Raw genomic sequence first — 17,557 nt, forward strand, 5'->3', positions numbered from 1 at the left:
AGCAGGAAAGAACATCCAATGGAGAAAAGACAGTCTCTTTAACAAATGGTGCTGGGAGAACTGGACAGCAACATGCAGAAGGTTGAAACTAGACCACTTTCTCACACCATTAACAAAAATAAACTCAAAATGGACAAAGGACCTGAATGTGAGACAGGATACCATCAAAACCTTCGAGGAGAAAGCAGGAAAAGACCTCTCTGACCTCAGCCGTAGCAATCTCTTACTCGACACATCCCCAAAGGCAAGGGAATTAAAAGCAAAAGTGAATTTCTGGGACCTTGTGAAGATAAAAAGCTTCTGCACAGCAAAGGAAACAACCAACAAAACTAAAAGGCAACCAATGGAATGGGAAAAGATATTCGCAAATGACATATCGGACAAAGGGCTAGTATCTAAAATCTATAAAGAGCTCATCAAACTACACACCCGAAAAACAAATAACCCAGTGAAGAAATGGGCAGAAAACATGAATAGACACTTCTCTAAAGAAGACATCCATATGGCCAATAGGCACATGAAAAGATGTTCAGCGTCACTCCTTATCAGGGAAATACAAATCAAAACCACACTCAGTATCACCTCACGCCAGTCAGAGTGGCCAAAATGAACAAATCAGGAGACTATAGATGCTGGAGAGGATGTGGAGAAACGGGAACCCTCTTGCACTGTTGGTGGGAATGCAAATTGGTGCAGCTGCTCTGGAAAGCAGTGTGGAGGTTCCTCAGAAAATTGAAAATAGACCTACCCTATGACCCAGCAATAGCACTGCTAGGAATTTATCCAAGGGATACAGGAGTACTGATGCATAGGGGCACTTGTACCCCAATGTTCATAGCAGCACTCTCAACAATAGCCAAATTATGGAAAGAGCCTAAATGTCCATCAACTGATGAATGGATAAAGAAATTGTGGTTTATATACACAATGGAATTCTACATAGCAATGAGAAAAAATGAAATATGGCCTTTTGTAGCAACGTGGATGGAACTGGAGAGTGTGATGCTAAGTGAAATAAGCCATACAGAGAAAGACAGATACCATATGGTTTCACTCTTATGTGGATCCTGAGAAACTTAACAGGAACCCATGGGGGAGCGGAAGGAAAGAAAAAAAAAAAGAGGTTAGAGTGGGAGAGAGCCAAAGCATAAGAGACTGTTAAAAACTGACAACAAACTGAGGGTTGATGGGGGGTGGGAGGGAGGAGAGGGTGGGTGATGGGTATTGAGGAGGGCACCTTTTGGGATGAGCACTGGGTGTTGTATGGAAACCAATTTGTCAATAAATTTCATATAAAAAAAAAGAAGACGGCATATAATAAACAATCTATTAGAAGGAACATTACTTCGCAAAAAAAAATAAAGAATGCAGGAATGCTGATTCAAAGGGGCACATGCACCCCAATGTTTAAAGCTGCATTATCGACAATAGCCAAAGTATGGGAAGAGTGCAAATGTCCATCAACTGATTAATGGATAATGAAGATGTGGTACACACACACACACACACACACACACACACACACACACAAAATGGAATATCATGGCGATCAGAAAGAATGAAATCTTGCCATCTGCAACAAATGTGGATGGAACTAGAGGTTATTATTATGCTAAGCAAAATACGTCAGTCAGAGAAAGACAAGTATATGATTTCATTCATTTGTGGCATTTAAGAAACAAAACAGATGAACATAAGGAAAGGGAAGGTAAAATAAGATAAAAATAAATAAAAGAGGGAAGCAAACCATAAGAGACTGAGAACAAACTGAGGGGTTGCTGGAGGGGAGAACAAACTGAGAACAAATACTGAGAACAAACTGAGGGGTTGCTGGAGGGGTGTTGGGTGAGGGGAAGGACTGAAAGGGCAAGGGGCATTAAGGAGGACACTTGCTGGGATGAGCCCTGGTGTTATATGTAAGTGAAGAGTCACTAAATTCTATTCCTGAAATCATTGTTACAGTATATGTTAACTAACTTTGATTTAAATTTTTAAAAATAGTAGCTAAAAAAATATCTGAGAAAAGTGCTCACTTTGTAATATGCCAAAATTGCTTTCTAAATATGGATCTGAAGGTCATGAATGAAACCATATGTTTGTAATTTTTAAATCACTTATGGCCTTACCCATGTTTGTCCTTTGCCAATGACAAATACATGACACTTTTATTTCCTAATTTTTCATTTTATAAATATTTCTTAGTTTGCAGTGCTACACTAAGAAATCATGGTAACAAAATAAAGGAGAAGCATAGCTAACTTCATTGTTAGTTTATTATGCTGTCAAGTTTTAACAAAATTTCTATTTGTTTCTGTATGTCCAGATATCTGATATACAAAATGTGGGTATTTCATATCACTAACTGGTGCATAGCAAAATATAATTTGTGGAAAATGTTTTCAGTAACATATTTTGTAGAAGGAACTTTGCACCTGGGAATCATAAGTTAGACAGATTTTTAAAGATCTTTTGGCAGCCTACCAGATACAAAAGTGCTGATTCAAAGGGGCACGTGCACCCTAGTGTTTATAGCAGTGCTATCAACGATAGCCAAACTATGGAAAGAGCCCAAATGTCCATCAACTGATGAATGGATTAAGAATATGTGTTATACTTAAACAATGGAATACTACCTGGTGATGAAAAGAATGAAATCTTACCATTTGCAACAATGTGGATGGAACTAGAGGGTATTATGCTAAGCAAAATAAGTAAGAGAAAAACATATCACATGATTTCACTCATATGTGGAATTTGAGAAACTTAAAAGATGATCATAGGGGAAGGGAAGGAAAAAAATGATAAAAACAGAGAGGGAGGCAAACCATAAGAGACTCTTAAATACAGAGAACAAACTGAGGGTTGATGGGGTAAATGGGTGATGAGCATTAAGGAGGGCACTTGTTGGGATAAACACTGGGTGTTATGTGTAAGCGATGAATCACTGGGTTCTACTCTGGAAGCCAAGACTACACTGTATGTACGTTACTTGAGAAAAAACAAAAAACAAAAAAAACAAAAACAACTAGCACACAAACACACATACAGAGACACATACACAATCCTTTGTCAGTTGAAAACAACTGAAAGTGGCAAGATAGAGCAATTATTTTGAGGAACTTTTTTTTTAACCTCCATTGACTCAAATCCATAAGAAATTGTCTTTTTAAATTATTATTATAAGTGTGTCCTTTTGAAGTTTTGTAGTGAGAACAAAGGGTGCCTCATTTTTATTTAATGCTTTTATCTTTTCTTCATGTGTTGTTCATTCTTTATTCCATCTGGATCAAACATGATTTATCATGATGTAGCTGCACATCATGTTGTAGCATTTCCTCCTTATGAAATTTCAAGGTAGCAAGAATTCCCAAAGACAACTTTTTTTCCAAGACTCATGGCTGCAATGAAATTGTTATACAATTAAATTCAGTTTATAAAAAGTATGTTGTTTAATGCTATGAATGGTAGACATCAAACAATTCTAAAATGATAAAAGTTGTGACATAATAATATTGATATCTCTTAATTATTATTTTTATTTCTAAATTTTTATACTGTATAAATATATAATGTCTATCTTTTTTTTATTTTTAAAGGTCATCTATTTACATTCATTTGTTGGCTCAAAAAAGATATCATATTCTTCCTTAGAACTTATAAAACTAATGTACTCTCTTAATATTCTTACTGGCTATCAATGTATTTCTCTATGTTCTTAAGGATTTGTAAGTTCTTAATAACTACTTCTGTACATAATGGTAATAATTTCCACAATAATCATTAATCACTGTTTTATTTTGCTTTAACTTATTAATAAAATTTTAAGGTTTCACTTCATGTCACATCTCAAATGTATCCCTGCATCTGAAAGTGAATATTCAAATGTTAGCAACAAATTCAAATGAAAAGCCCAGTTCTTATTTCTGACAGTGTTGCACTGTCGGTATTTGAAATTAACCTAGGTGATATTTTATTGCAGAGAATGCAGTGATGCCTTAAATGATCTTATATGTTCACACCTAAATGATCCTACATGGGGTCACCAGCCCCCATCCGTTTCACCTACTCAAGGGTATTGCTCCAGAGATTTCTCCCAGGCTCTCCTACTTCATGATTTTCACCCCCTTTTGATCAGGATCACTATTCACATACAAGCATATGTTAGTTTCTAACTAAAATAGAAATGAAAATAGAACACTAGCTCTGACTCAGAGTCAAGAACCACCAGCTCCATTTATTGATTCCCCTTTAATTCTTAGATTCCTCTTCACCCTTTCTAAACCTATCCAGTCAGCTTCCCCAATCCTACCCCCAACCCACCTAAACTCCCTGTATCCTAGTCACCAAAACCCTCCATGTACTGAATACATTGATTTGATTCATTTTCAGTCTTTCCTTAACTTGACTTGTAACATGTAACACAGGTCATCACTGCTTCCTCTTTGGTAATGTCTCTCTGTTGGAGTTCAGGATTCCATCTTTTCTGAGTTTTCTTTCCACCTCACTGACTGTTCCTTCTACTTCAACTTTGCTGTTCCTCCTCTTTTCTCAGGGTCAAGTGTCCCAAGGCTCATCCTTGGTCCTCTTTCTCTGCACTTACTTCTTTGGTGATCTCACCCAGGTTCATGCCTTTAAATACCAACTCTCTGCCAATTCCTACATTTATAACCCCATCCTAGACCTCTCGGCTGAACCTCAGCCTATACATTCAACAGCTTACATGATATCTCCACTAGCACATCTCATAGATATCTCAAACTCAACCAGCCCAAGCTGTGCTTCTGATATTCCCACAGCCCTCTCCGTCATGGGTAAGAGCAACTCCAGTTCTTCCAGTTTCTTAGGCCCAACATGTTGAAGTCATTCTTCAATCCCCTTTACTTCTCACACCCCACAAATGACCCTGGAATCACAACAATTCTCCTGTCTCTGCTTTCATACTATTTACAGAAATCCAACACTTCCCACCACCTCCATTCGTATCATCCTGAGCCAGCATCATCTCTCACTGGGATTGCTGCCTCCTGGCTGGTCTCCTTTCTTCTGCTCTTGCCCATTGCTGGTGAGTCTCAGCACAGCAGCCAGAGGAGTCTTTTAAAGCATAATTGATGTCATGTCCAAAGCCTGCAATGACTCCCATTTCATTGAGTCAGAACCCTGCTCTGAAAGGCCTTCTGTTGTTAGGCCCCTGTGCTTCTCTGGCCTCACTGCCTGCAGTTCTCCACCTCACCCCCACCCCCCAGCCCCCTCCCCCCACAACTTCACTTCCCACAGGGACCTTGAAGTTCCCAGAACACCCTGTCATGCGCCTGCCTGAAAGCCTTTGCACTGTGGGTTCTTTCTGCTTGCATAGCCCTTCCTCCAGATATCTGCATGCATGGTTAACTATCACCTCTTTCAAGATCATTGTTTCAGTAAGGCCTTTGTGCATGCCCCTCCCCACCACGCTCACAATCTCCTTCCTTTATCTACTTTCTTTCTGCTATGAAATGTACTACCTTTGAACAGACTCTATGATTTATTTATTCATTTGTTAATTTTTGGTGTCTTTTGTCCTCAGCTAGAATATAAATTTCAAATGGAAGAATCCTCATCTGTATTGTCCACTGATGTACTGCAAGCATCTAAGTGTTCAGCACATAGTAGTCATTAAACATGTTGTTTACTTCTTAATGGATGAAATGTGGAATAAGGTCTTTGGCTTTTCTGCCTTCCAAAAGGCTGAGGCTTAAAAGTGATATTTTTAGACTACAAAGGCCAAGGATGAAGTTCAGTGCATCCCTTCCCAATGTATACAGGTCTCTTCCAGTCCCACTGACACATCTCCTGAGGTAAGAAGCCTTGACAACTTATCTTAACTTGGATCTGTTTTCTTTTTCTTTTTCCAAGGCCAAAATCACGTTCCTGAGACTTTCTATTTTCTTTTTGTCTATGGTTGAAATTGCCCTCCTCTAGTCCCAGAAATTCCCACATGTTCTTAATTTCTTTGCTCAAGACTCTTTGTCAATTTGACAGCATAGCTGGTCTTGTCATGTAATCTGAAGCAAAAGAACTGGAGAGGGTGGGTGTCAAGGACTGGTCTGGGGTGTCTGTCTTTAAGGAGGAAGGTGAATTGAGGTTGTTATATCATGTTCCAGGGGCCCAAGTAGCTGCATTATCACAGAAGCCACATTTTGCATCTTGTTCCCATGACCTTAAGAAAGATTTTGTCAAATGTTTTTCTAAAATTCAGATACTCTATATCTAAGGCATTAGCACAAGGTACTCAAAAATAAGACATGTGAATAAATGAATAATTGATCTATATACCTGTTTGTTATACCTATTATAAATAAAAATAAAACTGCCAATGAGGTTAGTTTGATACGATTATTTTTCTTGAGAGCCTACACTGTACTGATTCTGATTGTAGCTTTTACTCCCACCATGCTTCTTGGTGTACATTTCTTTCCCACTGACTATGTGGGATAGGTGAATTATCAAGGAAGGAACCATGCTCTCTGAGTCTGTCAGAGCTCTAATAGCTGAGCTGTGGGCTGAGGATATCAACAGGACTTCACTAATTTTTTTTTTTTGGTATATTTTCTAAAGCAAAACCCTTGACCCCAGAAAGGTGACCTGTGAAGATTATGATTCCTGAGCGTCAGGGATTTTTTTCCACCTCATGCACCTTGCCAGAACACTTTGTTTTCATCTCCACCAGGCCAGTTCATTTAACTGTAGCTTACATTCCCAGGGATTTGAGTATTTCATTGTCTTCCTTGGGTTAAATTCATTAAACATTTGAAAAGAGTATTTTGAAGGAGTATCTTGCTAATATTTTAAAACCCAAAAGTCTTGGCTCCTCAGCAAAACACCTCTCAGATTAGTGCTATCTCAGATTAGAGCTATTTGTAACACTCTCCGTGGTATCATTAAATCAAGATAAAGTAAAATTGCTCTTAAAGTGTGAGTAGTTGTGTCTATAGTTCTGTGCTTCCCAGGGGGTTAAGGGGTAATGATTATTTTTAAAGCACTGAGTTATTTATGTTTTCTTCCATAAATAAAAACAAGGGTAATAGAGTTGGGCTAAAAATTTCAGGGGTTTTATAGCTCATTAGTTTTTGCTAATATCTGAAAAAGTATGGAGCTGCTGGTATTGTTTAAGTAACTTTAGAATACCCTGATGTGTAATAGATTGTACTCCTCCCCAGCGATATCACAAGGAGTGAGGGGTGAGTGTTGGGTATGTGCCAGGGTTGGGCCTCCAAAGGTAAAAAGGGGGCTAGACTTTTAACACTTTCTCCATGTTTCATGGGCTATCTTTTATCGCAATTATACAAAATATTTTCATCATACTCCTAGTATGTATCAAACAATTACATGCGTTTAAAAATGGAGAAAAGGTACTGATTTTGTAGAGTGTGTTAAGGGGTAGCTACTTCTCTCTCTAAATGTCTCCAGGAATGCTTCTGGCCCTGCTATCCTCCCCTCTTATTTTTGTTTTTGCTTCTTGGTTTTTTGCTACCTGACTAAATATTTTCCCAATGCTACAAAAAGGACTCTTCACACCAAACTCTGCATGTCTTTGTTCTGAAAAGTAAAATCTCATTTTGTTCCTATCAACTTTACAATTTCAAAACTATGTACAAGTGACAGAAATAGTTTTGAAACATGAAACGGGGTATTTTCTAGAAACTCGGGTGCTCTGAAAAAACATTAGCCTTCCTAGAAAATGTTTCAGATTCTCTTTCAGTAAAATCTGAATTCTGTTCTTGGCATGAGTTAGGTGTGTGATTGTTAGAAAGCATAAGTTTGCCCAAATCTTACACAATATCCTTTGTGATATAATTCTGTACCAGAATAAGAATTTTATTCGTCCTTTTCATGTGAGTATTTTATCTGGACTTTTTAAAGATAAAAAATTGAATGTGCTGGGAGTCAGGACCGGAACAAGACTTGTGGAGACTAAAGGCAAAAAATATTTTGGTGTTCCTTTCTCGGCACCCCACCATCCCCATGCGATGCAAACGTGAACCACACTAAGCCGTAAATTATGTCTAAAGAAAATTCTACAACGTTTTGACTTTTCACATATGTCACTACAGATTTTTCTTTCTTCAAAATCTGAATTGCTTTAAGATAGTGCTTTGGCTTTGCAGGTGCCTTTTATCGCTGCTTGCTAATGTAGCGTGGGGGTGGGGTGTGCTCTACGAGTGTGCAAGGACTGGGCTACACGCGCCGGGTATTTTGCACCCGTTTGCATATCACGTGCAGGTAAATATCCGCAGAAACACCCAATGCCTCTTTGAGACTTGGGGCGCGGCAGACCCCGAGAACCGCCGGGTAGCGCAGGGCTGCAGCCTGTTCTAGGCCCCGTTCCCGCCCACGCTAGCCCGACGGCGCGAGGGGCGGGGCCGAGGGCTTCAACGAATGAGCGCCTGCGGGCCGGGCGGGCCGCGGTCAGGTAGCCCGGGCGACCGGAGTGCGGCCCCGCCCCCCGCGTCTAGCCTGCAGCGCGCGCGGCTGAGTGCTGGCTGGAATGCTAGCTGTGGTCCCTCCAAGCCGCGCGATGAGCAAGTGGAGCGTCGGGCGAAAGCCCAGCCGCACACTCGGACTCCTGCTGCTGGTGATCTTGAGTTACCTGGTGCTCCGCAGGTGAGAGAGCCCCGCCCGGCACCTGCCTGACTCCACACATCTCAGCCTTCCACACCCGTAGTTCTCGCCTCCCCTCTCACCTGAGGGAGGCGGCCCCAAGAGTCTGCATCCCGCAAATTCCGAGCCCCCACGGGGAAGGGCTCTCCAGTCTCTTCTTTGGGTCTGGCGTCCCCCTGCATCACTAGGCACTCTGCTCCTTGCCTCGAGATCCAGGCCCCTGGGTCACACTAGGCGCTACCCGCTCAGTCTCCAGGCGTCTGTGTCCTAGAGCTTCCCCACTCTTTCTCTGTGCTTCTGATGCCCGGGCTCTGCTTTCCTCGTGGATACTCCCAGCTCTCTGGGAAGGACAACAGAACTAGCTTTCAGGTCTCTTTCAAATGTCCCCCATTACTGCTCCGCCCCTAGTCCTCCTTGGGGAACCTGCATCTGTTTTTCTCCCGGGTCCGTACGTTTCCTACCAATCCTGCTAGAAGGCTTGTCTATTCCGCAGAGGCCGGAGCTCCGAGGCTCCCAGCTATGGTAGATCTTGACTTCCCAGAGCAGTCAGCAGAACGCTGTCCCATGGGTCCTCCAAGATCCTCAGCCCTGGATTTATTTGCCCCACTCTAGGATTGATACAGCTTCTCTCTCCATTTGTCAGTCACCAGCTCACTCCTTCCCAGTCCCCTTTTGCAAAGTGTTGTCTGTGGCAAATGGTTGTGTTTAATGATAGAATAACTTACCCACAGCCTGCATGGGTGCCCTAGCCCAGATTTTTTGTTAACTGTATCTATTTATAGTATTCTATAACCCTGACCATGTCTTTCAGGTAGATGGCTGGCACTTTCCATATTCAAAACCTCCAGTGTTGCTGGGAACACAGGCCAGCAGTATCAAATGCTTTGGCACTGAAAGTTAATGTTGAAGCTGAGTCCGGGCAGACAACACCACTTAGCTTTTGCTTCTTCTCTATCCCCTTTGTTAGTTTCTCTGAGTTTCCTCCAGGAGATAGGGAAGTTTTTGATGGAAGTGAATATCTGAATGTATTTTGCTGCCACAAGAACACCTTCAGAAACACTTTCTATTTCCACCTTTTCAAGACTTACATGTCTTCTTTGTTTTACCTGTTCTTGACTTTGGTGTTGGGAAGGATGTCATGATATTGTTTGAGAGAAAGACATGGCACTCTTCTTACTCTGGGGCTCAGAAAATTAAAGAGGCATTCTGTTTCCCCAGTTGTTCCCAAGACTTTTTTTCCATCTCGTCAGTGATCTCTAACCCATTCCTCTTTGAAGACTGGCTCTGGCTCTTGTAGGATGCTCAGCCTTCCTCCTGATGCAAGGCTGATGCAAACCCCAGAAGGATTACTCAAAGCAGAGGCAACAGGAGCCTCTGGCATGCAGCAGGGTATCAGGAGCCCACACCACAGAGAGAAAGGCCAGAGGTGTGCAAGTAGCATGTTGTTTGTCTATTGTTGCAGGTCAAGGATATGGCAGTCCATGCATGGGACCCAGCCAGGTCATTATGAGGAGCAGCTCTGAGGGGCTTGAGTTGGGCCAGATAGTGCACCTTAATAGTCCACAGGAAAAGGTGTGGGAGGGAGGCTGGGTATTTGTTGATGTCTGGCATGAAAGAAGATGAGGTGTCAGGTAGTCGACTGGCTGTGAAGAAGCCTGAGCTTCTCACAGGTGAGTTAACCATGTCCATACCTGGGTTGGGGTGGCTGCAGCAGGAATCAGTCAGGGGCTTATGGAGGTACCTGGGAATAGCTGTGACTCAAGCCTGAGGAAATAGTTTGAAATGCTTAGTAAAGTCATTGTTATCCTTGTTATTACTTCTTTTATACTAGGTAAGACAGAGAAGCTCTGACCCAAATTCAGGGCCGTCTCTTAGGGTCCTTCACAATATGTGTCTTTTGGGCATCTTTTTGATTGTATCACCATCATGGTAATAGGCTTTCTGATCAATTCGTCCTGTCTTGCATGGGCTGGGCACCAAGGATTATCTCTGGAGGCCAGAGGAGAACACACTTTTTGTTGCTTCCTCTTCTTGCCTTGCTCTAGCTTTGACTGGATCATTAACTGAGTTGGAGGTGGGGACCTTTCCCAGCAGTAGCTGGGAATGTGGATGTGGCCAGTGGAATATAGGTCACAAGGGAATTGGCTACTTAGCTGGCAGCTTTGTGGAGCTGAGCTGTTAGGATCAGCCCTTTTCTTGTACCTCAGAAGGCAGGTAGTGAGTGGGTGGGGGAAGGGAAGGGGCTGCTGGGATCCAGCTTTTGTTTTTTCCCATGAACTTTACCTTATGCTGGTTCATAGTCAGTCATAACTGTTTGATTATATCACATCCAAGAAATAGGAGGACAAAGATGACTTTTGAGGATGACCTCTTTTTTTTTCCCTTAGATTGAACAGTGGTCTCAAATTACCTTTACTGCAGTATAATTGTTAGCAATAAGCTTGCATGTTTAGCTTGCACAGTTTGAAAATTTTATAGCTATATAAATAAATATATATAATTATATATATAATTTTATATATCTATATAGTTATATATATAAATATATATATAATTTATGTATATATAGATCAACATATATATATATAAAATTTTCAAATATGAAAATTCAGAATTTCAAACATGAAAATACCACTACAATTAAGACAGTGAAAATATCCATCAGCCCCAGAGATTTCCTTATGCCCCTTTGCATCTCTCTCTCCTGCCCCTCTCTGCTTCCGCAGCCCCAGGCACACTGATCTGTTGTTTTCTGGCACCATATATTTGTTTGCATTTTCTAGAGTTTTATAGAAATGCAGTCCTAAAGTATGTACTCTGTTTTCATCTGGTTTCTTTTACTCAGCATATCATTTGGAGATCTTTGGTGCTTATCAATGTGAACCATGTCTGAACCAGCTCCCTCTCTTCTTTACTACTCCCACTCCATGAATGCAAGAATTCCTGCTTGATATGATCAAGGCATAGTTCTTACTCATGACTTTTTTCCTTAATATAAATGCATCAGTGAGCAATAATCCAATTAACTCTGCATCTCGTATACCTGATATTTTAGCTGGCAAAAGTTAGGAGAGAGGAAAGTGGCCAGGTAGGCACCCTGCATCATGCCTCTGTAAAGGTAAGTTCATCTCTTTCCCCCGCTCTGCCTCATTTAGTGATCCTTCACTGACATTACCTGGATTCTAGATCCAAAGTTCTTGAAGGAAAGAAGAGGAGAACCTTATCAGTCTTCTCCTTAAAGGAGGTGGATAACTTAGCAACATGACCTGGTCACCTTCTTTCAAACATATTACGGAAAGTGCTGTCTTCCAAGGGTGTGTGGGCAAATTGTGCCTCTCTTCCTGGCCTTCTGTGAGGTCACCGATTTTATGAGCTTTGCCTGTTTTAGGACTTTACCCTGCTGAGGCCTGAGTCATATTCCCTGGAATGTTTGAACTCTTTGAACACTGTTCCTTTCATCTTCTAGTAGTGAAGTTTTCAGCATGTGGGAAGTGTCTCTTTCAGTAGGTAGTCATTTCTCTGACACAAGTGGGGGAACATGGCTACCTGGGCAGTGGCTCAGTCAGAGAGAGGTAGGATGTCTGAGCCATCCTGTGCTGGGAAGATAGAGTTGGCACTGGGATTCTTACAGTGCTGTACTAGCCAATTGAAGGGACCAGAGTGTCTTGGAGCAAGAACATGGAGATTAAATTTGGGGCAAAAGCTGCACAGCCTGAGCAGCAGAAGTATTGGAAGGTTAGCCAAAGAGTTTTCTGTGCGTTAGGTCAAGGAAGTAGCAAGTGAAATAAAAGTGCTTAATCTTTGATGCAATGACTCAGAGTTCCATTATACTGACTTGAATGCTCTTCTAATGAAGATTCAGGATATGCTGGAGTTTAGGTCAGTATTTTCAGAATATTTGGCACCTGAGAAGGATTCTGGAGGCCAGCCCCCTTTCTCTGGTTCCTCCCCTATAATCTAGCAGAATTCTTTTTGTATAGGGATATTTTCTGCTTCTTCCCCATTCAGGTTTATTTCTTGCTTAAATCTATTGCTCTGGATATTAAAGGCCACACATGTTGTGTGAGATTCTCCTGCAATAGAAGGGCAGGGGTATTTTTAGAGGCTAATGGTAATGAAGCAAATAACTCTTGACTGGGTCTACTGGGTAGACCTTCTTAGGTGATGATCCTCACTGATTTCATGCATCCGTGCACAGCAAGACAGTGGCATTGTTCCTTTCAAGAGCATGCTGCTCTTCCTGCAAAGTTTACTTTGTGAGTAGGTAATCTGTAAGGATAAAATATTCAAATAATATAAAGAGGAAAATAAAGCCTCCACTTCTGGTCCTAAGGTACCCCTCTCACCTCTAGCAGAGGTGATTACTAATAATGGTTTCTTCAGGGGAATTACATATACAACAAGACAGCTCTATGTATTATTACCCCATTTGTCCATTAGGGACATAATTTATTCAAACAATCTCCTATTGATGAACATCGATTGTCTCCAATCTTTTAGCTACTGCAAGCAAAGTTGCAACGTAGGTTAACTACACTGGAATTAAAATAAAATAATATAAAGTAAAAACAAATAAGAAAATCCACAAAGTTACAATGAATATCTGTTGGTATATTTCTGTCTCTAGGATTGCTGACCATATAAGATATTCATTTTAAATATCGATAGACATTTAAAGTAAGTAAGTAAAAATAAGTAAAAATAAGTAAGTAAAATAGCACATTCTGTTTCTGTTGGATCATTGTGAGGGAGATTCTGAGCTCTAAAGTCCGAGGGGAAAATTCTGTTTACTTTGTATGTGCACAGGTTCTTTGTGTCTTTAAGAGCTAGTACATTTCTTGTATATCTATGTAGATAAGTCTCATGCAGTGGCGACTGATTAAAAAAAAATGTTGAGCATATTTATATTGCCCCTGTGTCATTAAATCATTTTATTCTGATTCCACAAGTACTCTAAGAGGGGAGTCTTGCTATCAGTAGAGTCCTCTGGGTCATCTAACAGAATTTTCACCCCTCTCTAAGTTGAGATATAATATTTTTTTCTATTTATGATGCTATCAGTGGGAAATTTTCCCATAATGAAAAATTTCTGTTACATAACATCAGGACACTTTTTATTGTTAATATGTGGTTGATTACTCCTGAACTGTTTTGTTGCTTCACCTTTGGGTCTCGAGGTTTTGGTCTAGTAGGTGTTTATTCAATACAAACTTCCTACAGCATTTGGAAGATGTTGCCTCCAAACCAACAGCATGTCCCTGGATCATGTAGGTAGACACTTGGCCTGACTTGCTGGAGTCTGCATGCTAGGCCAGTTCCTGGCTCACCAAGAAGCTTTTTCAGAGGGAAAGACAGAGGTACTAAGATTGTAGCAGTGCCATCGACCTGCAGAATGCTGCAAAATGACCTGCAAAATGAGGTTATACTAGCTTTTGAAATGTAAGGTTCAACCCCTTTGGAAATATTTAATGCTGTTCTAGCAAAGCAGGAGCCTAAAGCTTTGGGCACAGGCCAAGGATCACATCCAGGAAGTTGGATCAGTTACAAGGATAGAGTTCCATTTCCCTGGGATTGAAGTTCTTGGGGTTCCAGGATTGATCCGAGAGCCATTATTCTGGATTAGAGGCATTAAAGGCACTGGCCTGGATCAAAGAGTGGGCAGCTCCTTCCTTAGGCCTTCACCATTCCCCACTGAGGGAGGAGTATATAGCCTTAAGGCTGGTAAGGCCAAAATATCCCCAAGTGCACAGTTGAGGGGAACAGAATGCCCAAGGAAATAGGGCCTCATGGGAGCCTGTAACCACATTAGGATCTTAAGAGTGACAACTAGAAATTTGTATTTTAAATCCAAGTGAGGAGATTTCTATGCATGATGATGTCTTTTGGGCAGTTTAACATAACTGCCATCTAAATAATGGTTTCTAGCATGAACACTTGGATTAATGAAGATATGAGTGTTTCCTTGGTCATCATCTTTAATGTGATGCTTTGGACCCAGATTGAACCTCTTCTCAAGGTGGCCCTGATGGGTTCACAGTGCACCTGGAAATTGGATTTGTAAGTTGTCATATCTCAAGTATACATTACATATAGTGCCAAAATAACCAGTCCTTAGGACCAGCGAGGACTTATGTTCTGTGACTTGAAGGACTATTTCTGCAGATTCCTACTTCATCTCCTGAGCTTGTCCATACCCTTGGAGAGCCTCAAATTGTATGGGCATATGCCTGGTCTATGCTGGAGGCCACCATGCTCCAGAAGTTGATGATGCTGTCTCTGTCACATCTGGTCGATGGATACTGGTCTGAATCTGGTCAGACTGTGTGGTATGACAGAAAGCTGAAGGAGATGGCTGTGACCCCAGGTGAAGCTTCCCAGTTCTACAATGGCCCCAGTTACTGACCAATATATTTTCAGGATTTACAGGTGATATAGGGATGCCTTCTGGCATGGAAAGAACCATTTCAGACCTGCTTCAATGAGCATACTTCATTCAAGATCATTCAAGTAAGTGACCGGATCTGGCTCTTCTCCTACCCCACCCTGAAGACTCTCTCTGAGATCTGAGAATCAATTCAGGGACCCATTTCACATGAAAGAAATTGTAAGTTTGCTACCTGCTCATCTGCCTTTTCTAATTCAAGCACATTAACTCAGCACTTTTGACCATGTCTGGTGAAGTCTGGCCTGTGTAGAGCCTGTGCTGTGTCCCTTGTCCTTATGATCCACTACTGTGATAAAGTATAAGAAGGATTCATCCCTCTACCCCTCCACACTCCCAGTCTCTGCCTGACGGCAACTCCTCACCTGGGAAACTCAGGCCCCAAGTCCTCTGCCTAATGTTTCTGCTATAACCTGTTGCATCTATGGCTCACACAGCATATATCACCTGCCAAAAGGGATGGAAGTAACCAGAATGTAGAGGTATTGTTACATTGTGTGGGGCCCCGTCAGAAATCTGACATGTGTGCCACTTTCCAGGAACCTCACTGTAGACTGTGAACAGAGTAGGACTCTGAGCAAGACAGGTCAGGTCAGTGACCAAGGCCTGCTCTTCAGTTTATTCAAGGGCTGAAAATTTACTTATCCTACTATGAAGCTAAGATACAAAGGCAAACAAAAATTCCAGGAGAAAGTAAAATACGCTCCAGCTAAAAAGAAGGCAGATGCCCTGTATCAAAAAAAAAAAAAAAAAAAAAAGTTTCAACAAGGGACACCTGGTTGGCTCAGTTGGTAGCACATGGAACTCCTGATCTTGGGGTTTTGAGTTTGAGCCCCATGTTGGGTGCAGGGATTTCTTTAAAAAAAAAAAAAGAAGCTTTCCACAATCTAAAAAACAAACAGACACACAGAAAAGCTTTCCACAATCTGAAACAAAAAGTTTCAACATGAATAAGTTGCTCACTGGGAAAAACAACACAAACAAGGGAACAGGGTTTCCTAAAGGTTTGGTTTGCTCTGTGGTAACAGGCCTAGTTTAGAAGGAAAGTGTCTCCCGACCTCATGTAACCATATAGTTTCCATTGTCCTTATTTTGTTATTACTGAGTTAATTATTCAGGAAGCACTGAGGTTATTATTAACTTATGGTAACAAGTACTAATGATCATTATCAATATTAATAACCATTTTCACGGTGTTTTCTCGTTTATGAAGCTCTAATATATATCATCTCATTTTTCACAGTGGATTCCTTGGAGAAATACCAAATTTATCATCCTCATTTTCTCAGTGAATTCATCCCTTTTATTAATGTATTAAAAATTCACCTAGTAACCTACCAGAAAGATTTCAGAAATGAAATAGTTGAATTCTCTAGAATTTGGAGTTACAAGCTAGCTTTTTTTATTTGCAGTGTTAGTTTCATGCCTCTAAACAAGCACTGAGAGGTAATATTTATTTTAAAAAATCTAGAAAGTGATAGTACATAAAGACACTGGCAAATACAAGTTCTGTCCAGGAAGAGATGGCATGTACATATATCAAAGGACAAAATATAGATTAGTGCTTCCCAAACTTTACTGTGGGGTCTGGTCAAAATGCACATTCTGATTCAGGTCTCAGGTAAAGCCTGAGTTTCTGCATTTTTATCAGACTCCAGATGAAGGTACCCTGCAGGTGCAGTGCACACCTGGAGATGTAAATCCAGAAGGAGGGGACAGATTAGGGAGACTCTCTTACTAGCAGGAAGTATTTTGGAATGAGGGTCACAGAGAGTGCTTCCAGCACCATCAGCACCTCTGCACTGAGTGGGTGGAGAGAGGGAGGCTCTCGCATCATTTGGGAGACACAGTCCTAAATAAAAGTTGGGGTCAGTGATGTGAGCTTGGTGAGCTGGAGATTGTTCTTTTGAAGTTCTTGCCAGTGGATAAGGATTGCTGCCTGGTGGCATGACTGCTGAATTGTATTTTCACTGTCTTTAAAAGTAATGAGATTTTGTGCGTGCATGTGTGTATTTTTACCACTGGCAAAAATATGTATTATTACCACTGGTCAATGTATCTCTGTGTTTAAGAAGAGACTCTGTCCATCAGTTCTTCCTCACTCTAGCCTGGGGTGAGCCTGAAGGGTGGAGGACCTAAGGGATGCCTAGAGGTGTCCAGTGGGGAGAGTACATAAAGCCTAGTGAGTAGATGAGGCATGAGGGCAGAGTGTGTTCTTTGGAGCAGATATGAGGAAAACAACTTGTCCTGTGCATGCGGTATGAGAAACTTCAGATGCAGTCAGAACACTCAGGAGCTTATGGTCAAAGGGAAGAGCTAAGGGGAAGAGCCAAAGCAAGGAGATGGCTAGGAGGCCCAGACAGTGGCCACAGAGGGCCCGAGGCCTCCTTTTAGTATATAAGGCCTCATCCTTCAGGGCAGGGTTGGCAGTTTCCTGTAAAGGGCCAGGTAGCAAATGTGTTCAGCTTTGCAGACTACGTG

The 17,557-nt window shown here is 41.4% G+C and overlaps 1 protein-coding gene across 1 annotated transcript in view; it reads left to right on the forward strand.

Moving 5' to 3' along the window:
• Positions 1-8,496: 8,496 nt before the first annotated feature.
• LOC125176664 (beta-galactosidase-1-like protein 2) overlaps positions 8,497-17,557 on the forward strand; it is a 50,806-nt gene continuing 41,745 nt past the window's right edge. Inside the window, exon 1 of the mRNA XM_047878440.1 lies at positions 8,497-8,637. Within this exon, the coding sequence (XP_047734396.1) occupies positions 8,522-8,637 (116 nt within the window). The 5' untranslated portion in view covers positions 8,497-8,521. The remainder of the gene's footprint in view (positions 8,638-17,557) is intronic.

The sequence above is a fragment of the Prionailurus viverrinus genome, chromosome D1, assembly GCF_022837055.1.
Source record: "Prionailurus viverrinus isolate Anna chromosome D1, UM_Priviv_1.0, whole genome shotgun sequence".
Classification (NCBI taxonomy): Eukaryota; Metazoa; Chordata; class Mammalia; order Carnivora; family Felidae; genus Prionailurus; species Prionailurus viverrinus.